Source organism: Schistocerca serialis, chromosome 12 (assembly GCF_023864345.2).
Source record: "Schistocerca serialis cubense isolate TAMUIC-IGC-003099 chromosome 12, iqSchSeri2.2, whole genome shotgun sequence".
NCBI classification, from domain to species: Eukaryota; Metazoa; Arthropoda; class Insecta; order Orthoptera; family Acrididae; genus Schistocerca; species Schistocerca serialis.
Window position 1 is genome coordinate 108,957,886 of NC_064649.1, and position 24,008 is coordinate 108,981,893.

Sequence of the window (24,008 nt, forward strand, 5' to 3'; positions counted from 1 at the left end):
TTGGTTGTTGTTGTTGTTGTTGTTGTTGTTGTCTTCAGTCCTGAGACTGGTTTGATGCGGCTCTCCATGCTACTCTATCCTGTGCAAGCTTCTTCATCTCCCAGTACTTACTGCAACCTACATCCTTCTGAATCTGGTTATTGTATTCATCTCTTGGTCTCCCTCTACGATTTTTACCCTCCACGCTGCCCTCCAATGCTAAATTTATGATCTCTTGATGCCTCAAAACATGTCCTACCAACCGGTCCCTTCTTTTTGTCAAGTTGTGCCACAAACTCCTCTTCTCCCCAATTCTATTCAATACATTATTGGTAAGTGCTTCCAATAAGTTGCTTTCTTCATAAATTTTTCTCCTCTATAAACCCTTTGCAGACTGTTAGGATATTGTGAAAAGGATAGTTGCTACTCACAACAGAGCGGAGATGCTGAGTCTCAGGGCTGAGACTGCAGTTGTGTGTGTGAGTTGCGTTTGCATGAGTACATATGTGTGTGATTGTCATCTAATTTTGATGAAGGCTTTACTGCGCAAAAGTTATATTTGTGACAGTCTTTTTTATTGTATTGTACCTATCTGTGACTCAGCATCTCCACTATATAGTGAGTAGCAGCTTTCGTTTTCAAATATTGTTACATTCCATCCTGTATTTTCCATTGTTCGATCTTTGCAGACTGTTAGCCACATATGGCAAATATGGAGCTAACTTTATGCAAAGTGGATATTAATGAGATGGTCATATTTGTAATTACTTTTTCCCTCTTCCACAGCAAGCACAGTGGAACCAGGAGAGGAGAAAACTGCAGAAAAAGCAAGAGAGGAACCTACCAAATGTGCTGGACCTGAAAGCAGTACTGCAGCTGAGACTGTCCTCACAGATTCCAGTATCGTTCCCAGTCCTGTGAATAGAGCAGCAATGGCAAATAACTCGATGTGCATCAGTACTGTCACTGCAACGCATGGAAATGACGGAGGAACTGAGTATTCACAGGCAACACCCATGTGTACAGGTAATTTGTCTACTACAGTGTTGACTGTATGGTATATTCGTCATCTGACAGTGGTAGATAACATCAAAGGTACTTTAGGGTGGTGGAGGAGGGGGAGGGAGGGGGGAGGAATGTATAAACAAGGCCACATGCTGCTATACACTTCCATTTATGAGATGGCTGTCCATCAAACATGTTTTGTAGATTTGCACATTTCTTGGCAGAATTCATAACAGTCTGCAAAACTGTCGAGGCTTTCACATCCATTTGTTGAGATATTGCACGTTGCCTTTCATCTCAAGCTCTTTGGCTGATGTTTGTTTAGGGATTTTTTCTGTCATTTCAACACCACGAGTGGCTGGCATTGTCAGAGATTTATGCTCCATTGCTGATGGCAGACTGGGGTTGAGTCTACAGCCAGAGATAATACACTGATGGGAAAAACATTCCTACACCAATAAGGAATTGTGTGATATACAGGACATAAAATCCCATCTGAGGCCTGCAATCATTTTATGTTAATAATTGGCAACGAATGCTGTACAATTGCAATAAAGTCATGAGATGTTCAATTGACTCTTTTATTAGAACATGTTACGTGTTTCGGGATTACACCCATCTTCATACCTCTGTTATAAAAAAGTACAAAACGTAAGAGAACAGCGCATTCAACATGTCTCAACATTACAGAAAATGAGATTGGGTCATACGAGTTACATACCACAAACTTCAACTCCTTCCTAACCAACCAGGTGTTCAACCTTGACAACTCAAAGAATAAAGAATGCTATAGCTTCATTTACAGGAACCATAGTAAACAACGAAACTACATAAAAGCTGCCTTTGTTTACATAATTTCTCTCTACAAGAGAACATAATTTTTCCTCTGTTTTACTACTTTGCACAATTCTTCTTTTAAGACAATTTTGCCAGAATGCGGGTCAGTGTGATACGAGTATGTGCCATTTACTAACTGTGTCCCAGAACATTTGAGAATATTTTAGAACATTTGAAGATATTAAAGAAAGAAATGTATACACTGAAGTGAGAAAATTAATGGGATACCTCCTAATATCATGTCAGACTTACTTTTGCATGACATAGTGTAGCAACTTGACATGGCACGGGCTCAATAAGTCATATGAAGTCTACTGCAGAAGTGTGTACCCATGCTGCCTCTACAGCTGTCCAGATTGCAAAGGTGTTGCCAGTAAAAGATTTTGTGCACAAACTGACCTCTCAAGTATGTCCCATAAATGTTCGATTGGATTCGTGTCGGGTGATTTGGGTGGCCAAATCATTAACTGGAACTGTCCAGAATGTTCTTCAAACCAAACGCACACAATTGTGGCTCGGTGACGTGGTGCATTGTCATTCCTAAAAATGCATCATCGTTTGGGAACATGAAGCCCACAATGGTTACAAATGGTCTTCAAGCAGCCAAAAATAATCATTTCCAGTCAGCGATTGGTTCAGTTGGGCCAGAGGAACCACTCCATTCCACGTAAACACAGCCCACACCGTTATGGAGCCATCACCAGCTTGCACAGTGCGTTTCTGACAAAATGGGTCCACGGCTTCATGGGATCTGTGCCACACTCGAGCCCTACCATCAACTGTTACAAGCCGAAATTGGGTCCTGTCTGACAATGCCATGGTTTTCCAATTGTTTTAGGGTCCAACTGACATGGTCACAAACCCAGGAGAGATGCTGCAGGCAATGTCATGCTGTTGGTAAAGGCACTCGCATTACTTGTCTGCTGCTGTAGCCCATTAACGCCAGATTTCGCTGCACTATCCTGAGGGATACTTTTGTCATATGATGATGATGAGGTCCCGTACTCTGAGGAGTGTAGGGGATGATGCGGAAGACCCGCATTGCCGACTAGGCAAGGTCCTAGCAGAGGTGGTTCTCCATTGCCTTCCTCCGACCTTAATGGGAATGAATGATGGATGATGAAGACGACACAACAACACCCAGTCATCTCGAGGCAGGGAAGATCCCCGACCCCGCCGGGAATCGAGCCTGGGACCCCATGTGCAGGAAGTGACAACGCTACCGTAAAATCACGAGCTGCGGACATTTGTCATATATGAAACTTCCTGGCAGATTAAAACTGTGTGCGGACCGAGACTCGAACTCAGGACCTTTGCCTTTCGCGGGCAAGTGCTCTACCAACTGAGCTACCCAAGCACGACTCACGCCCCATCCTCACAGCTTTACTTCTGCCAGTACCTCGTCTCCTACCTTTCCAAACTTTACAGAAGCTCTCCTGCGAACCTTGCACTCCGAGTTCGAGTCTCAGTCCGGCACACAGTTTTAATCTGCCAGGAAGTTTCATGTCAGTGCACACTCTGCTGTAGAGTGAAAATTTCATTCTAGAAACATCCCCCAGGCTGTGGCTAAGCCATGTCTCCGCAGTATCCTTTCTTTCAGGAGTGCTAGTTCTGCAAGATTCGCAGGAGAGCTTCTGTAAAGTTTGGAAAGGTAGAAGACGAGGTACTGGCAGAAGTAAAGCTGTGAGGACGGGGCGTGAGTCGTGCTTGGGTAGCTCAGTTGGTAGAGCACTTGCCCGCGAAAGGCAAAGGTCCCGAGTTCGAGTCTCGGTCCGGCACACAGTTTTAATCTGCCAGGAAGTTTCATGTCAGTGCACACTCCGCTGTAGAGTGAAAATTTCATTCTAGAAACATCCCCCAGGCTGTGGCTAAGCCATGTCTCCGCAATATCCTTTCTTTCAGGAGTGCTAGTTCTGCAAGGGTCGCAGGATAGCTTCTGTTAAGTTTGGAAGGTAGGAGACGAGGTACTGGCAGAAGTAAAGCTGTGAGGACGGGGCGTGAGTCGTGCTTGGGTAGCTCAGTTGGTAGAGCACTTGCCCGCGAAAGGCAAAGGTACCGAGTACGAGTCTCGGTCCGGCACACAGTTTTAATCTGCCAGGAAGTTTCATGTCAGCGCACACTCCACTGTAGAGTGAAAATTTCATTCTAGATTTGTCATATATCCCTCATGTATTTATGCAGTTATTTCATGCAGTGTTGCTTGTCTGTTAGCACTGACAACTCTATGCAAATGCTGCTCCTCTCGGTCGCTAAGTGAAGGCGTTGACTACTGTGTTGTCCATATTGAGAGGTTATGCCTGAAATTCGGTATTTGCACCACGCTCTTCACACTGTTGATTTCATAATATTGAATTCCTTAATGTTTTCTGAAATGGAATATCTCGTGCATCTATCACTAACCACAAGTTCGTGTTCAAAGTCTGTTAATTCCGACCGTGCAGCTGTACCCGTATCGGATACGTTTTCATGTGAATCACCTGATTACAAGTGACAGCTCCCCCAATGCACTGCCCTTTTACACTTTGTGTACATGATATGACTACCATCTACAAGGTGTTATTGGAAAGTTTTAAGAATGGATCTGCTACTGCTTACTGGTTTGGCGGGCAGGTACACGGACGGTGGGGAGTGAGTCGTTGCCTTGTTCTTGAATGCCCTCTGACAGGAAACTGTGTTGCCTTTATTCAGTTTGTTGTGGCAGTTGGTTGAGTGCAGGTCTGTTAGGGCTTGTTGCTGGATTCTGTCTGCGTGAAAATGGACATAAAAATGGAAGAATGAGTTTGTGTGAAATTTTCTTTTAAAACTGGGAAATCAGCTTCTGAGGCTTACAAACTGTTAAAAACAGCTTTTGGAGATAATTGTATGAGCCAGTCAAATATTTTTGTCTGGGTCAATAGATTTAAAACTGGCTGTGAGTAATTTGAAGATGAACCAAGGTCTGGCTGTCCTTCCACCTCAAAAACGAATGAAAATGTTGTGAAAGTTCATGACTTAGTGAGCTCAGATTGTAGACTTACAATTTGGGAGATTGCTGATGAACTTAATTTAAGTTTCTATGCTGTTCAGTCAATTTAACTGAAGATCTGAACACACGTCGAGTGTCCGCAAAATTCATTCCAAAAATGTTGTCAAGTGACCAGAGACAATACTGACTTGAAGTGTGCCAAGAACTGATTAATCGGACTAAAAGTGACCCAGATTTGTTAAATAGGGTAATTACAGGTGACGAATCATGGGTATATGGATATGATCCTTAAACCAAAGTGCAGTCTTCACAGTGGAAGACTCCAGGTTCACCACAACTGAAAAAAGCACAGCAAAGTTGGTCAAAGGTGAAGACAATGTTTGTGATTTTTTTTTCAATTCTACCGGTATTGTGCGTCATGAATTTACCCCTGGAGGACAGACAATTAACCAGGAATACAACAAATGCGTCCTTGAGCGTTTGTGCTAACAAGTGCAGAAGAGAAGGCCTGCATTTTGGAAAGGCAGGAGTTGGGTGCTACGCCATGACAATATTCCGGCTCATCGTGGCTTCTCCATCGTTGAATTTTTGACCAAATTCAAAATTCTTGTGCTTTCACGACCGCCATATTCCCCTGGTTTGGCCCCGACAGTCTTCTTCCTGTTTCCTAAACTGAAATTTTCACTGAAAGGGAAACGATTTGACTCGATTGAAGACATCCATGCAAATATGGAGAGCGTCCTTCATACATTTCAGAAAAAAAAATTCCATGAATGCTTCCAATAGTGGAGTTGGTGTGTTCAGTCAGAAGCGGACTATTTTGAAGGAGATGCATCACAGTAGCATGTAAGTACCACCATTGTGCAATTACAAGCCCATTTTTAAAACTTTCCAATCACACCGCATATATACTAGGTCTACATCTTTGCTTCCGCCGTTTTTTCTTGAGGTTCGAGGCTTTATTGTGAAAAACGTACAAAAAAATTGGAGTTGGTGTGTTCAGTCAGAAGTGGACTATTTTGAAGGAGATGCATCACAGTAGCATGTAAGTACCACCATTGTGCAATTACAAGCCCATTTTTAAAACTTTCCAATCACACCGCATATATACTAGGTCTCCAACTTTGCTTCCGCCGTTTTTTCTTGAGGTTCGGGGCTTTATTGTGAAAAACATACAAAAAAATTATGATTCGTAGTATTGCCCATTGCTGGCCACTACATTCTCCCATCTTTCGGATAACATACAAATCCCGTGGTGGATGGACTGGGCGTCTTTTGTGGGGATCCATGAATCGATTCAATTTTGCACTTGTTCATATGACCGGAAGTGTTGCTCAGCCAGACTGTATGCCATTGATCGAAGAAGGTGGTAGAGAGAGCAACGTATGGAGAATACGGCGGGAGGGATAGGACTTCGCATTTCAGCATTTCCATGTATATTTTGACAGGTTTTGCGACATGGGTCGAGCACTGGCCTACTGCAAAATTACCTCTACGTGTCTATTGCTGTATTGTGGCCGTTTGTGTTACAGTGCTGGGCTTCAACACATCAATTGCTTTCGATAATGATGTCCTGTGACTGTCTTCATCTGTTTCAGTAGCTACAAAAACGTTCTGTCTTCCACCGCCATTACGGTCTTTGCCATCAAAATCACCATTCTTAAGGTGTTGAAAACATTCTCTGCACGTTCTTCCACTAATAGTTCCCTCACCAGCATTTTAAGAACCACAGCCGCATATTTCTTCACGTTAAAGCAGAAAATGAGAACTTACCACAAATGGCGAGAAATGGGTACGTAAGTTGATGTACTTAATTGAGAATAACCTTATGATGCAATCACAAATCAACTAATATTTTTATGGCATTATGTTTACAGATGCCTAAGCTTATTGTATTACACATACGAGCAACCACCCGTACCCCACTTGCCGCTACTGCCGTCTATTGCAAAATGGCGGAAGCAAAGTTGTAGACCTAATATATGCATATTGCAACCCCACAATTTTGTCTTCTCAGTGTATTACTTTCCTCTTCTGTTAGCAGAAGTCCAATTATATGTTTTTTTTTCTTATCACAGATGAAACCAAACAGCCAGCCGACATGCCCACTGCATGCGGCAGCTCCTCTGATGCCAACTCCAGTAGGCCTCTGCGCAAGAGGCGGGTGCGCGTCCCACCAGACCCGGCCGCGTGCTCCTCGTTACCCGTATTCCGCCGTAACGTGACACCTCCGCCGGGAGCCCTGCCGGACCCGCCGCGGGTGCCCCGCCACTGCCTTCCCGCTCCGCGCGAGCGGCACGTGGTGTTACGGCCTCCTGTGCCGGTGGACTTCCTCGAGACGACCGGAGAGAAGAAACTGCTCCGCGCCAGAGGGAATGGTCGCAAACGGCCGAAGAGAGAGGTGGAAGCTGACACCACCGACATTGAGAAAGTCGGTTTCATTCAGGTACTGGCATCCTTTTCATTCCACTGGCATATTTTTCATTTCCGCGGAGCACACATTACATTCTACCTTTCTGGAACTTAACTGCGCTTTCATTCTGTGGACCCACAGCTTCCATTAGATTACGATGTGACATCTTCTTTATACTTTTATGAAATTAGCTGCTAATAGTTTATTTCGTCTCATTTTTACATAAGTACCCGCAAGCTTTATTTGGCATTTGTGCCATTTTCAAGTGTTCCTGTTGACATTGCATTTATAAAGAATTTTGTTCTATGTCTATGTAGCAGTATTATCAAATTTTTATCTTATGTTATACTTGCATCTAAATGGAGTGACCTCCATAAAACATCTTGGAACATAACTTTTTTATTTCTTTAATCCCATAGTACTGTTAATCAAACAATGGAAAATCCAGGATGAAATGTAAGAATGGCAGTGTGGTTGCAGTTGCCTGAGACTGCAGTCATGTGTCTGAGTTCCGTTTGTGTGTGTGTGTGTGTGTGTGTGTGTGTGTGTGTGTGTGTGTGTGTTTTGACAAAGGCCTATGGCTGAAAGCTTTAATTGTGCGAGTCTTTTTGTTGCACCTATCTGCGACTCAGCATCTTTGCCATAGTACTGTTACATAGACGTAAAATAAAATGCTTTACAATGTAATGTCAACGGGAACACTTGCAAGTAGCACAAATGCCAAAACAAGCTTCTTGCATACCTACATAAAAACAAGAAGAAAGAAACTATTTGCAGCTAATTTTGTAATAGTATAAGGAAGATTTTACTGCTGTCATCCAATTTTCACTGGCAGCGACACTGTACTCCCCAGTACAGATGTTTGCAAGAAGTTAGCAAATTATGTTGCACCTAAATTTCTTTGCTTTCACATTTATTTTCCTCAGAATAAACTTCCTTTTTCTGCTCGGTTACCAGTTTCCAGCTTGCCAGGTCAGGTTCCGAATCGAGAATCTCCATTGCAGCATGTCTCTCCACAACTGGTCTCCTTCTTTAAGCATAAATATGGTACAAGCAGTGGCTGTTCTGCCTTGTGTTCATAAATTTTTGAGTGGAGAGAGGGAAGGCAAAAATGGCTGGAAAGGGGGCAGAGAGAGAAAACAGGGTTTACAACTTCAGGAAAGGGAAGGAACAAGAAACATGACAATTTATTGTTGTTTAAGTGTCATATTCTGAAGTACTGTGTGTATCTGAAAACACAGTGTCTGGGTAGTCTTTTGAAGCAATGACAGTGTTTTCAACCAAATTTTCTCAGTTACTTTTCTTCAGGAAGTAGTTCTCTTGCAAATTTTCAGACTTGCACAGTAACATCATTGATGGTTTACTCAAATAAATTCTGCACATCTTTTATTCTGAATCTACAATTCCCGGATGCGACACTGCATTTCACTGGCACCTGCAGACACTGCCTGACGAAACGGAGCTCGAGAGGGGTTGTGGTGTAATTTCAGAGATTAGAAAATCGAATCAAATTTACAAAGAAATTCCAGTACGAGTCCACTCTTCAGAGGACGACATTGCACCCCCCACCCCCACCCCCTCTGACTTGAATGTGTCAGGAAGGGTGTCATAAAGCCATTATACCCGCTCCTGAGGCAAGCCGGCCCACAACAGTTGTTATTAGCCCTCGATATCCTGGAGACTGGACAAAGTCCACGTCCAAAGTGGTCCACGTGTGTTCTGCCTCAGACAGACTGGGGGAACTTGTGGGTCAGAGAAGTATCCCATCACACAGACAGTTCACACAGATGAAACACGACACTACGATACTGTCGCTGAGAGGTAACACGTGAGGATCCAGGAAGTCCGTGACATACCGTTGTGCTATCAGAGTTCTTTCAGTCACTACCGGCCGTGACCCGAAGTCGTATCTGATGCCTCCCCACATTGCAACACCGGATGTAACATCACTGTACCCCTCCAGAACATTGGAAGAATGGAACTCTCCTCAGTTTGCCTCCAGAATTGCGAACTGTGGTCCTCAGGGAAAGTGCTGTCGATGGGGGGGGGGGGGGGGGGGGGGGGGCAGTGGATTACTTAGCTGCAGGACTCTGAAGGTGTTAGATTTTGTACGAGGATTTTAGTTGTACGAGGATTCCAGTAAGCAGACAGAACAGCGACAGTCAGAGTCTCTATGGCAGGACTTAGCTATTAGTATGGGAACACTTGTGCTAAGGAAGTCATTTCTGTACTTAATAATCTGAATAAAACTCAGAAGTTAATTGTATCTTTTGAGTTAATTATTATCATCGTCATCTTCTGGTCCCCTATATTCCCCTCAGGAAATTTAATCTAGACAAGCAAGTCTTTCTCTCTCTCTCCCTTTTCTCAACTGGCTGAACTCTCTTTAGTATGAGTTGCAGTCATTCGATCTCTTGTGAAACCCGTACTTGGGATGTGGCGGCCTTATATCGAATAACTAAAAGGAACTGGATAGTACTGGAAAATTGTCTAAATAATGAATTGCAGCTTAATTTTTTTCTCTTTACAGATTCCACAGTATCCCCCAAAAGCACCGCCAGCTCCTCAGCCGGTGCCAGTCCACGCCAGAGAGGCCACCCTGTCTGGCGCAAATGGCAGCCCGAAGGCAGCCGAGACGTGCGGAGCGGTGCCAGTCATCAAGAGATCACAGCCCAGCAACTGCGTGCGCACCATCACCGAGACGCCACAGCGGGCAGTGTCCACCATCGTGAGTCCCAGGTGGGGGCAGCCATTCATTTAAAAAAGTATGCAGTGTTTATATCTATACCAGGCGAGGCTCGTGGTTTCCGTACTGGGGAAGGCAGTGATCTTTATTGACTGGAACTAATCTAGACCTTGGGCTATGGTACATATCAGTTTTAATTATTTTCAGCCATGATGGCTGTCTTTCAGGAGTGCTAGTTCTGCAAGGTTCGCAGGAGAGCTTCTGTAAAGTTTGGAAGGTAGGAGACGAGGTACTGGCAGAAGTAAAGCTGTGAGTATCGGGCGTGAGTCGTGCTTCGGTAGCTCAGTTGGTAGAGCACTTGCCCGCGAAAGGCAAAGGTCCCGAGTTCGAGTCTCGGTCGGGCACACAGTTTTAATCTGCCAGGAAGTTTCATGATGGCTATGTTTGTAAACCGTGACTGTGTGGGAAAATTATTTATTTCAAGTTTCTACTACCAGTTACTTTTTATTTTATGCTTAATCTAACATAATGGAACGCATTTCGAACATGTTTTGTTCATTTTCAAGCATTTGCACATACATACATACATTGAGAAATGTTACTTAAAAATAAACAGTTTTAAACTAAATTAATCTAGAACACTTTGTTTTTTACTGTAGCTGCTGGTGTGGCATTTGGGGGTGAGGGAGGGGGGCAGTGTATATCTATAAATCGAAGTCAGTGATGTCTTCTGCTGGATTTTTTCTTTGTTGTTGACTATGTATATCACAGCCTGTATCGGATGCAGATAGATTTGCATCAGTTATGTGTTACGAAAATAGTGTGAGAGGCTTTTATGTCATAGTTTATCACTTACAGTTGCATCCTCTTGCTGCTTTACTTGTATCACTGGTGTAATGGCGGAGCTGTTGGTTGACATTACACTATTGCACATTATATTTTGTCACTGAATGCCACTGCACAAATTGCTTTGATGTTATACGCACAATACGAGATGGCGGACTATAGCAAGTGAGTCTGTATCTGTAGTTTAAAACTGTTTATTTTTAAGTAACATTTCTCAATGTATGTATGTATGCATGTACAAACGCTTGAAAATGAACAAAACATGTTCGAAACACGTTGCATTATGTTAGATTAAGCATAAAATTAAAAGCGACTGATAGCAGAATAACATATCAGTTTGTCACCACAACTAAGATTTCAGGAGTGTGTGTGTGTGTGTGTGTGTGTGTGTGAGAGAGAGAGAGAGAGAGAGAGAGAGAGAGAGAGAGAGAGAGTGTGCGGGGGGGGGGGGGGGGGGGGGGGGGCGGCAATATCACTCTCTTAGCTCCAAATGTTTACATGCTGTATCTTCTTTCCATTTCACAATCAACTACTAAATAGCATCAAAAGCTAGCTTCAAGATAACATTTATAGGTAACCTGTTTATCCCTCAGTGTTGCGTTTCGCTACAGTTTACCATAAAAAATCAAACTAAAAAACACATTTTGGAAAGATCGTTTATGGGGTGTATGTTAGCTATGTTGCATGCTTCATGTTTCTAGTTTTTTTCATTTCTAAATGTCAGACTTTAATGTTTTGTGCTCTCAGACCATGGTGTTTATGAGTTTGCGTAACGAATCAGTGACATTTTCATGACGTAATGGATTTTGTGCTGTGATGGGCTGACATGACTAACCCAAGCAACCACTCTGGTAATTTACACACTGGCAACTGCCCTGGTAATTTACACGCTGTATTTGTAGTATTTATACTTGTGTATTACAAAAATATGCATTATAAGTGATAAAGTGGTCCCAACCACCCGGCTACATTGTACATTGTAGTGTAAAATTGTGTGTTCACCCTTGCCTGGATTTTTACTGTTTTTGTTCTTGATGTTTATATCGGGTCTGGGTGCACCAAGTTCCTTCCCTTTCATCCTAATTGCATGCGGGGGTATATCTTGTGCACTTTTTCCTCCAATCATTTGCAAAACTATTACTAGGTGATAATACTTATGTTACAGTACACTCTAGTGCATTCTGGTGAGACATTTGCCAACTTATTCTAGTGGATAGAATAGCTAATGGCAGAAAAAAAAACTGTGTAAAACACTACCAAACAATAATATTAAATGTCAGTTAATGACACATCATAGCGTAATAAAGATAAACAGAGACAGGAATTTGATAGCATAGCTTCAACGGCGCTGTTCATTCCCTTTTGCTGTAAGCAGTGGAACGTGAAAATTGTGTGCAGTTTGGCTCAAACGCCAGAGCCTTTGGGATGCCCATAAGAGCTGTAGTCTGAGGAAGCCACACCCGCAAATCTCTGCTACAAAGAGCTAAGCTGCATTTCTAGGTGCAGCCTTAAGACATAAGGCTACCTGTTTGAAAAACGTTGCATGATATCAAATATCAACAGTTCCAAAAACGTTGACCGGCATTATTTAAATCTGTGTGGGAAATGTGTGAAATGCCTTCTGATCATTTAAATTCTGCTATACATTATTGAGAAATTTATTTTGATATATAGTGTGGGGTGGTTCCGCCTCAGAGCCTTTGATTATGAGCCACTTGTGCTCTATACTGAAGTATCCTACACGACATTAGACACCTCAACGTTGCACCTGCCTCCTGAAAACCATTGCCACTAAGCACTGCGATTCACCCACCTCATAGTTCTGTTACCGATTGTACACTGTTAACAATGCAGTAGCTCAGTGTTTCTGCGTGATGTGTCTGTCTTCTCTGGAATGGTGCATTGACGTGTGTTTGTATTGAGCAAAATGCAGAAACTAGAGCCTAAGTGTACTATTACTCCGATTGGTATGCCCAGAGGTCGAAGTACCATTGGAAAACAATTTAAAATTGTTATACTGAACGTTCTGAATATTTTTTACTGAGCTGGCCAGCAGTGGAGAACCCGAAAATAATATAAATTTTATGCCCGTTCATAAAATGATGACAAAATGTTGTAGTATTTCCAAGTCGATTGTATTCCATATTAAAAGTGCAGTAATATCAGCAGAATTTCTAAATGAGAATTCATGTTTTGATCCTCCAAGAAAGGAATATAAATGAACACAGAAATTATAGAATTTGACAGAAAGCTAGAGCATAGAACTAATGACAACAAAGGAGAGTATCCAGTGGGTAGAAAAACACAGGGAAATCTGCATGGAAAAATTAATTACTCTGGCTGAGAGACCTTCATTCTTGTCTTCTCTTCTCACCTGGTTTTTGATGCAGAGACATCGCGGCAGCAGAAACGAAGTTTTATAAATTATAGAGTGCAGCAATCAGTCATCCTTTTTAAATTTTATTATGCAAATCCAGATTTTGGCTAGTAGCTATCCATTCTCAATGCTAAAAATAGAAGTACATAGTCATAGTCAGATGCACTAATAAAAAGTTACAACTAATGGCATAACTTATATGCTTTGTATATTACATACCGCTGTTTTTTATTCTCAATGAATGTAAGTCCCTGTTTTTTGGGCATCAGTCACAGTTCTTTGACTACTACTGTATACAGAAGGTAGGCTGTGTGGAGAACACATCGGCTGGTTGTATGGCGCCCTCTATATGAACTTCATATACAATATTTAAGGAAAGTAAAACACTTCAAATTTACGTGGGAATTTCATAAAATAAAACATAAGTAAAATTCTTTACATTGCTGTCCGACTTATTTCATATTTGCCAGTAAATATAGAAAATATATATAAGAAAATTTCCAGGTTCACTCCTTGTGAGTCAGTTGTTTTATTCTTTAAACATCTAAGTAACTTCAGATGGGTAAAACCTTTTTTAAAAAAAATTATTTATAAGGCACAAGGAGGCACATGCTATGTACAACTATTAGATTTGATCTGATTTAAATGTTTCTATATTTGTATTATTTTTCTGTTTTTATTAAAATATCATAACAGGTATATTTATTAAATAGTTCATAGATGGCGCCAAATGTCAGCCAGATGGATGGTTGGTGTAACTGGGCTATTCCATTACTGATGTAGAGGGTACTAACCTCTTTGTCACTTCAAACTGATTTTTCTTATAAATACAATAAAACTAATACACTGAATTGCTGTTAATAACAATGTACATGCATCTCAGCTAACATACCACGGAGAAAGTTCTGTAGGTTCAAAATTATAACTATCATACTCATACAATATTATGGTAATGGCTGCAACATATTGGCAAGACGGCAGGAGCTATTTTGTTCCCCTGGGTCAAACCTTACATTGCTTCCTAGCAACAAGTTTTCAAATAATTCCCAGAACCATGCATTTTTCACAACAACCTGGTCATCAATCAGGTTGCTGTCAGCATTCTTGTAATGGCAGAAGATCTCCAGCTCTTCAAGGAGGTCGAGGAACCTGCCTTTCTCACATTTATGCATTAACCTCACATTAGATGTCAAAGTCGGCATCTTATGTTTCGTTGTAAGTAAATGGGCAGCCATACTCGATTTTTCCATGGTATCTTTTCTTCCCAACACGACGTGTTCTCCAAACCTAATTTCCAGCCTCCTTCCTGTTTGGCCAACATAACAGGCCCTACAGTCTGGGCAATTAATTTTATAAACTCCAGAAGCATGAAATATGTTTTTTGCATCTTCAGAGTGTTGCAAAGTACATCCTAAGTTATTTTTGGTACCATTGTCACATTGTACTTTCTAAGGATAGTTTCTGGAGTCCCTTAAATATTATATATGCAGTTCATACAGACGGCACCATACAACCAAGTGATATGTTCACCACACAGCCTGCCCTCTGTATATAGTAGTACTCAAAGAACTGTGACTGACGCCCGAACAATAGGGAATAAAAAATAGCAGTATGTAATACACACAAACCATATAAGTTATGCCATTAGTTGTAACTTTTTATTAATGCATCTGACTACGTACTTCTTCTATTTTTAGCATTGAGAATGGCTAGCTACTAGCCGAAATCCAGATTTGCATAATAAAATCTAAAAAGGACGACTGATTGCTGCACTCTGTAGTTTATGAGTCACTTATAGTCACAGAGTGCATCCGCTTTCCGAATGGAAGGTAACCTGAGAAATGAAGTTTCTTGTAAAATGCACTTACTGCATGCTGGGGGCAGTAGTCTTGTAGTTACTTTAATTGTGCAGTGTGGAAGGGTCAGTAAGAGCTGCAAATAAATATGTTGATGGTCATATTAAGATGAGCTGTCAGAATTAAAATCCAGGTGGTGTCACGGAAGTACTTGCACTTCATGTACAGAGTCTGTTATAAATAAAATGTGTTCATACGTGACACTACAATATAATGATGTCTGATGTTAATAAAATTATTTCAACAGTTTTCTTAGCAATTTTCTCACTGAAAGTTCTACGAGGTTTAACAGAACACAAATTCGTCAGCAATGACATTTTTCGTTGTACAGGCAGAACAGTTACACATCTCTTATGGCGTTTAATTTTTTTTATCTCTGAATGCTTTTATGTTTCATGATAAAATATGTATAAATGCATCTATAAACTTTGAGAATGTTCATACATTATTTTCAGTCCAAACATGTCACTGGTCCTCTTAAATCCAGAAGTTGAAATAAAAAAAAAAAAAAAAAAATCTTCAAATTTTCTTGTAATGTTAGTGTGTGTGTGTGTTGTTGTTGTTGTTGTTGTTGTTTTTAGCTGGCAAGAATTTTCTTTCGAAAGCACTCCACCATATTGTACACTAAAAACATCATTTGAAATTATCACTCACTTGCAATGCTGTAGGGGCGGTGGAGAACCTTGAGGTACCCATTTTCATGACAGCTGCTATGCTTGGAGAATGGAACAGAAACTGCAAATAGTTTTTCAAAATATTGTTTATTATACACAGTATGTAGCCCGTGTGTGAGGGAGGACCCCAAAAAAATGGGAAATTCATCATAACGTCTTTATTTCTTAATATTTTTACACCAAATTTTGATCATCTTCAAAGTATTCTCCATTGACCACAACACATGAATCGCACAACAACCAATTTGATCAGCCTTCACAAAATTCATGACTGATGAAGATGACAAAAATCTGTGCCGATGACAAAAATCTGCAAACCAATTGGAGGGGTAGCGGAAGGTGAGGTGTAACCTGTATCTCGTCCAGATATATATGTTCCACCTGTACCACGATTTTAGAAAAAAGTGTAAGTAGTGTAGTAATAGGTGGGAGAATCCCACTGTTCGAGGTTGTTGTAATTTGTAATTAAAATCCACGAAACAGGGCGCATACAGAATGTCTGTGAGGCAAGACAGCACCGAGCGGACCTATCTGTGGTGCAGTTGTTTTAATTGTGGTGTGCAGTCACTACTTGGAAGTGCTTTGGACATCTCAAAGAAGAATAACCGTCAACAACTGTAAAAACAAAACAGGACTGAAAAATGATTCTTTCATTTCATTACTAAGTTGAATTTCGGTCACTAGATGTGACAGATATATTTAGATGTGTATCGACGTAATGATTCGGAGCTACAGTATATTGTAAGAATATCTGAGACAATTTAAAATATGACAGTGTCATCAGGGAATGTTGAGATATAATTTTGCAGCTGCCAAATATATTAGAACTCAATCACATTCTTCACACCTATTTCGTCAGAGAAGAACTGTGTGCAGTAACCAATAGATTTGATTCACAAGGCCACAACATTAAGGAAATTGTCATAAGATGACTGTTATTGAGAAGAATTCCAGGTGAAATTTGTGTGAGCTCCTGGAAGATGACAGAACTTTAACACTATTATCATCACTAACACACTGCTGTCCGAAATTAGCAACAAACCATTATTTCCCTGATTGAGGATACAATGATACAAACTGTCAACGGATGTCCCTACCATTGTGTTTTGTATGGAAGATGGCATTCTGGTCAATGGACAACCATACCAACGATGACGTCAGGGCACTTGTCGAACGGAATAGTGTTTGCCGGGTAGTCCCGTCACTGTGTACACAGTCAGAGATGGTGTGATATGGCAAGGAAAAGACACCTGCCAGACTCTCTATGGTGGAGGACTATAGGAAGAATAGAAGCAGGACAGTTGCAAACTGATGTGGGCTGATGGTTTAGTGTGAATCATTCTGTTGTTTTTCGTCGGTGGCAACAGTTTATGGAGATCAAAACTGTATCCCAAAGATCAGGGCACAGCCAACCACGTCTAACATCAGAAAGAGAGGACCATTATTTGGTTGTAAGCGCATAACGATATGGCTTTACTGCTGCACAGCAACTGGCATCTGACCTCGCAGCATCCACTGGATGTGCTGTATCGAGCAAACAATGTACAGTAGCCTTTGACAGAGTAGCGTTTATTGTCAGAGACATGTTGTATGTGTACTTCTGATGCATCTTCACAGAAGGGATCGTCTGCAGTGGAGTGACCAACATGCCACCTGGACAGTTGAACAGTGAGCCAATGCTCCTTTCACAGATGAGTCCCAATTTGGTCTGGAGAGTGATTCTCAATGAATTCGTATCTGGAAGGAATGTGGAACACGATTTTTGGACCCAAATGTTGTCAAAAGAGCCTGTTACCGAGAAGGATCCCTAATGGCATGGGCAGGCCACTCGAACACCTCTTCATGAAATTGTACGGGTGAATCAGGAAGGTTTAATTGCTGTCAGGTGTCGTGAGGAGATCTTGGGACCTCACGTGCAGTTGTCGAAAGGTGCTGTGGGCACAGACCTCGTATTGATGGACGATAATGCTCGAACTTGTAGAGCACGGGTAGTTGATGTTTCCTTGGAAACAGAAAATACTGCATATATGGCATGGCGAAGTCACTCTCCCGATTTGAATCCCATGGCTGCTCTTGGGAGATGGGTTGCATCACGTCAGCATCCACGAACCCTCTTCGAGACTGCGAGCAACTCTGCAGGAGGAATTGGCGTTATTGCCTAAACGTGGTATTTATGACATCATTCACACCAAGCCTCATTGTTGTCAGGCCCGTATTGCTGCAAGAGCTGGTCACACCACATTCTGAGCACGTTAACCAGCTGTCGGAGTGCAGATCCGTCAAATTGGAAAAAATGAAGAACATTTTTGTCTACCATTATGCATGTTGCAGTTGTTTACTTTTTGTATTCTTCACATTGTTTCTACTTTACTATCACCTGCTTACACTGTATTGTGGAAAAATAAAGGCAACTATGCAAACTTGTTGCTTTAATTCTGTACACCAATGTATTATACTTCGGAAGGAAACATGACACAAATAACACTGTATGACGCATAAAGAGCAATTATTTTAGTCATCAGGTGAGGCCATTTGTCTTTTGCAGAAATCGTGAGCCGACACCAAAACCTGTCCATACGGCACCCCCGCTGCCACCACTGCCCGCCTGCTCACCGCGGCCGAACCAGCCGATGCTTCGCCTGCTGCTGCACGACACGCCGTGCTCCGACATGCCGGAGCCACTTCCCGGGCCGGTACGGGCCGAGACGCCGCCCGCACCTCCGGCTGCGGCGCCCCATTCTACAGACGCTCTCGGACTGTGTGACGTTTACGAGTGCATCCTCAAAGGTAACCTCGGCCAGCTGACCAGCGGACGGCGGGTGCCGGAACGGCCACTCCCCACTGTGGGCGCAGCCGCCTCGGTGGAGAAACTGCGACAGCTGTCCTCCATGCGGGAGTCGATATCTCTAGCACGGGAGCAGGTGGCAACCCTCCCGCTAGAGCCGTTTCCCGTCACACCTGTGTCAACAGGGAAAGGGTAAGTCAACTAAATGATGTAAGTAAAAACTGTGTAAGTAAAAACTGCATGGAAGTGTCTGAGATTACTTTTTCTGCTTGTCAAATATTAGGCCTCTGCCTGTTAAGGTGTCTGTTTGTTCCCTCTGGTATCCCAGACTTCTTCAGCCTGCTGCATAATAATTTCTGATTTTGTTAGGTAGTGCTCACTGTTTATTCTGTTGGAATATTAACTCCATTTTCTTCTGTCGTTGGTAATTTTATTTCTTGCATTAAATGTCTTTAGTTCCTTCCTAATGTTGCTTTTTTAAAATCTGTCTCTGTTATGACCCTTCATGACCCTAAGAAATTCTGCTGCCCACATCTTACTTCTTGGCACTGTAAAAGATGCACAATTCATTCTGTAGAGTAGTGTGCAGATGGCTGTTATTTTTATAAAAATGTGCTCGTGTTATTTATTTATAATGTTTGTAAAGTACCTGTTTATTGTTCCATGTATTTTCCAAATTTTACTACTCTCTTGGCTGTACTTTCATCATACTCTTGTGTTATATCACACTACAGAATGACCGACCTGTTCTACTGCTGTATTGTTCAACACTTTTTTTGTTTGTAGCAGGGTTCTGTCCTAACAAAACCATTGTTTTAGTTTTCTTTATGGATATAGTCATATTCTATTCAAAAGATGAATTATTTTTCGTGTATCATTCCCTTTAACTGTTAAAATGGTTACGTTGTCTGTGTACAGGATGTTTGGAAATTCCCCTACAAAATTCAAGGACCTGTGGATGGGAGTGAGTACATAATATTTTGAATAGGAACTCATGTTCAGAAATATATTGTTTCTTTTCAATGACAGTTTCAATTTGGGTGTGTAAAGCACCCACATCAGCTGAGGGAAAGAGAAAAGTCCCAGAATTGCTTGTCCTGGTATGCAAGAGGGTAGTCCAGGTGGGATGGAGAATGTGTACCAGAACACGATCCGCAGATACAACGTCTGTAACAACATCGACAGTTACCGCATTGAGCTGCTGTCATAGTGCACCAGTACTATTCTGTACATACAGTGTGCTGGGTTCTTTTCTGTTTTTGAATAATGAAAATGTGTAATGTTTAAGTGTTAATACAATCAAATGTACTTAAGTGATAAATTGATGTTTTGTTATGTTTGCTTTCAAACTATTACCAAATAATTGTACTATGTCATGCCTAATTCAGCTCCTCATGCAGATGTGGACAAGTTAAACACGTGAATTGAAACCATCGTAGAACAGAAAAGTTATGTTCCTGGACTTGGTTCCTACTCAAAACATTACATACTCATTCCATCTACATGTCCTAGACGTTTTTAATGGGAATTTCCGAACACCCTATATAAAACACAATTCTGAGTAGTCTCTCCCTCTGTTCTAATACCTGCAGGAAACTCAGTGTTCGATTCACATAGTAAATTCTCTTTATACATATGTATTTCAAGTGTGGGTGAAATGCTACAGTCTTTTCTGTATGATTGCCCTGTTAATGCTGAAACATGCTGTCAGGACTCCATTTGCATCTAAGGTTATTATTGTGGTTTCATATGGAATTCTTAAAGTGTTTATTAAATGGAATGGGTACCTTCTTTACTTCATTATGCTCCACAGTTTTTCTCTGTTAACTTTATCAAAGGCATATTCCAGATTGTTTTAAACCTTTAATGTAATATTGTACCTTTCAATGAGTAAATACTTTGAATTTCCCAATTCAACAATTAATTATATGAAATACTGAAAATAAAATTGTTGTTCCCCCTGCAGGCCATTAGATAGCCAGCCTACAGCTGGAACTGGTGAGTATCTCAGCTGTCTAGTAATGTATACAGTGTCTGTGGCTACCTTTTAAAACCTTAGCACTTCGTGGGTGGCCTCACACAAAGTCCACCACAGCCAGAAGCCCTACAGTAGACAACACTGAGCAGTCGACAGTTTGCATGAAAGCTTCAACCAGTAGCTTGAGCATGCTTTTTTAAAGCTTTTATTCTTCTATTAGCTAGGTTTTGCACTAATGCAGTTTCATCACCTGGTTTGGCTATTTATAGGCACTTTATACTTTGTACCAGGTGCAACTGGGATCGTGGCAAGCCTTTGAAATCCCAGAAGTTGTGAATGTGACATGACCTGAGATGCAGTAAGTACAAAATATACAATACCTGTAAGTAGCTACAATCTGATGGCGCACCTACAACGGTTTGGAAGCTGGCTGAGGAACTAGTTATTGTTTTTAAATGCCCTATAAAGTATCTTGTCGGTTTCCATACAAATCGTCCACAATTTTAAATGCAGTCGCAATGTTTGGCATCCAGAAAGGATAAGATATGGTTAACTAGCATATTACAAGGATTTTAAAAATGGATCAGTTCCGGGGCCGCAGCTATTTTACAATCGCACATGCCTACACTCGCATGTGCGCGCACACCCTCACACACACAAACACTCTTAATAACCTGTCCTCCTTTCAGGCCTTGGCGAATATCTCCTCCTTTCTTCCCCGAGGAAAGAACTAATAGATCTGAAAACTAATTTTCTACTTTTATTTGTGTCTATCTGGAATTTTGCCTCCTGCAGTGTTCATTTGCAGTGTTTGCATCATCAGCCATTCTGTATTGTTTTCATTTTACAATTCCTAAAGGCAATTTTCCTTTATCGATACTTAAGCCATTCGCCAACCTTGGAGAAGATGAGCTAAGTTCTGGAGAAATGTGGGAAAAGATGAGGCGCTACTGACTATGGCTTCTCTCCGATGGTGGGTTGAGGAAAGGCGAACCTACTTTTATAGAATTTGTAGAAAGCTTTTGATAGTGTTACACTTTTGGAAATTTGGAAGGTAGCAAGGGATAAAGTGAGCAAATGGGTATTTACAACTTGTACAAAATCAGACTGCAGTTATAACGATCGAGTATCGTTAAAGGGCAGTGGTTGAAAAGGGTTGTCGCCTATACCCTCAATTATGTTATTCAGTCTGTACATTGAGCAGGTTGCGAAGGAAACTCAGGAGAAATTTGGAGAAGGGAATTAAAAGTACAGGGAGAAGAAATGAAAACTTTGTGCTTTGCCTGTGACTTTGTAATTCTGTCAGAGATGGCAAAAGACTCAGAAGAGCAGTTGAACTGGGCAGATAATGTCTCAAAAAGAGATTATAAAATGAACATCCACAAAAGTAAAACAAGGGTAACGTACTCTAGTCAAAGTAAATTGGGTGATATCGAGGGAATTAGGTTACAAAATGAGGCAATAAAACTAGTGCAGACTTTTGCTGTTTGGGCAGCAAACTAAGTGATATGAAACTTCCTGGCAGATTAAAACTGTGTGCCCGACCGAGACTCGAACTCGAACTCGTGCTTCGGTAGCTCAGTTGGTAGAGCACTTGCCCGCGAAAGGCTTAGGTCCCAAGTTCGAGTCTCGGTCGGGCACACAGTTTTAATCTGCCAGGAAGTTTCATATCAGCGCACACTCCGCTGCAGAGTGAAAATCTCATTCTGAAAATAACTGATGATGGTCAACAGTGTTATAAAGTCTTTTCTAAATGTATTTGTCTGGAGTGTAGGATGTACAGAAGTGAAACATAGATGACAGGCATTTCAGACGAGCAGAAGATACGAGTTTTGTAAATGTGGTGCTATAAAAGAATGCTGAAGATTGGATGGTTAAACTGAATAACAAATGAAGAGGTACTGAATAGAATTGAGGGAAAAAAAATTCTGGCGTGACCTGCCAATAAGAAGGGATCAGTTAATAGGACTCATTCTGAGACACCAGGGTATCATCGATTTAGTATTGGAGGGAAGTGTAGAAGGTAAATAAATGTCATGTGACTAGGACCTCCTGTCAGGGAAACTGTTCACCGGGTGCAAGTCTTTCAATTTGACGCCACTTCGGCAACTTGCACGTCGGTGGGGATGAAATGTTGATGAGTAGGACAACACAACACCCAGTCCTTGAGCGAAGAAAATCTCGGACCCAGACGGGAATCGAACCCGGGCTTCTAGGATTGACATTCTGTCACGCTGACTACTTCGCTACCGGGATCGGATAGTGGTCCTCCCCACCCCCATCCCCCAAGGATGTGTGCACTCCAGCTTCTTTCCTTATTTTTTTCGTCTCATACCCTATATTTCCTAAACAATGGCTTGTAAGATCTTCACTTCTTCAGCTGACAGTTTGTTGTCAACCTTTTCTCTAATTTTTTTCATTTCTTACACTATACTTGCTAGTTTTCTGGACAATAGTTTGTCAGAACTTCACTTCTGCAACTTACAGTTTATTGTCAGCCTCTTTGGTTGTTGTGGAGGTTTCTGGGCATATGCTTTTAAGAGTATAAAATATCACTGAAGGAGAGTCTGTTTTGATCTTGAGGGAACTTATTTGTTTCAGTGCAGATTCCGAACTTGATGGCAGAACTGAGCTGATTTTTGAGTTTGGTTATTATCTTGTTATCACTTGAAATGATGCACCCAAGACATTGCATTTGAAGAGCATTGGGAAGAAGCTATCACATTACCTTACACCAGTTTTGATTTCAAAAGCTTCCAGAATTTCTCCTGGACTTTGTTTCCATCAGTGTTTCTGTAATTATTGCCAAAGAATTGGTTTTTTTTATTTTATTTTTTTTTATTTAATCTGAGCTGAATTCTTCTAATGTATTGAGGAACTATTATCTGTCTACAGAGTCGTCATCTTTTTTGGGTTCTACAAAGGTTATGACAAGATTTTTACTTCTTAAACAATAGTTCCTTACAACACATTTGAAATTCATAATCTGCTGTTCACAGGGCTGAACCTTTCTAAACTTCCCTCGGTATTTATAAAGCATAGGGCCTAATTGCTCTTCCAAACCATTTTAAAGGGCTCTGGATAAGATTTTATACATAACAGCCACTAGAGAGCTTCCTCTATAGTTGTTAACATCAGTCTTATTTCCTCTGTTGTGTAATGAATGTGATAGTATTTCAGCTCTTCTGGAATTTTCTTTGTTTCCAAAATTTCTTCCAAAACTTTCTGAAGTTTCAAACATGGATCATAAAATCTCAGAGAATTCCACATTTTTAACCTACCATTGAAACTGAATTTTATTGAGTTTTAAAGATTACAAATTTTAAAATACTTCATATTTCAAAGTGTGTTCATTATATGAATATTATTCCATATAAATTATCGATATCTAAAAAGCGTGGTTAAACTACTATTCATGGCTGGTATTTAGTTAAGAGCTGAGAGGGAAAAAAGGTCATTTGCTCTCCCTTCTCCCCTCCCGCACCCCCCTCCACACCTTCCCAACACTCAAAAAACGTCATTATGCTCCATCACCCCTCTCCACACTATCCCACACTCATAATTAATTTATCAGGAGCTTCTTGACACAATCTTCCTCCTCACACAT

The 24,008-nt window shown here is 41.2% G+C and overlaps 1 protein-coding gene across 1 annotated transcript in view; it reads left to right on the top strand.

Annotated features, from left to right (window-relative positions):
• Positions 1–24,008, top strand: part of LOC126427974 (protein bowel-like) — a 71,985-nt gene that overhangs the window by 43,664 nt on the left and 4,313 nt on the right. Inside the window, exons 6-9 of the mRNA XM_050089860.1 lie at positions 766–1,005; positions 6,865–7,232; positions 9,730–9,938; positions 18,184–18,615. Of these exons, the coding sequence (XP_049945817.1) occupies positions 766–1,005; positions 6,865–7,232; positions 9,730–9,938; positions 18,184–18,615 (1,249 nt within the window). The remainder of the gene's footprint in view (positions 1–765; positions 1,006–6,864; positions 7,233–9,729; positions 9,939–18,183; positions 18,616–24,008) is intronic.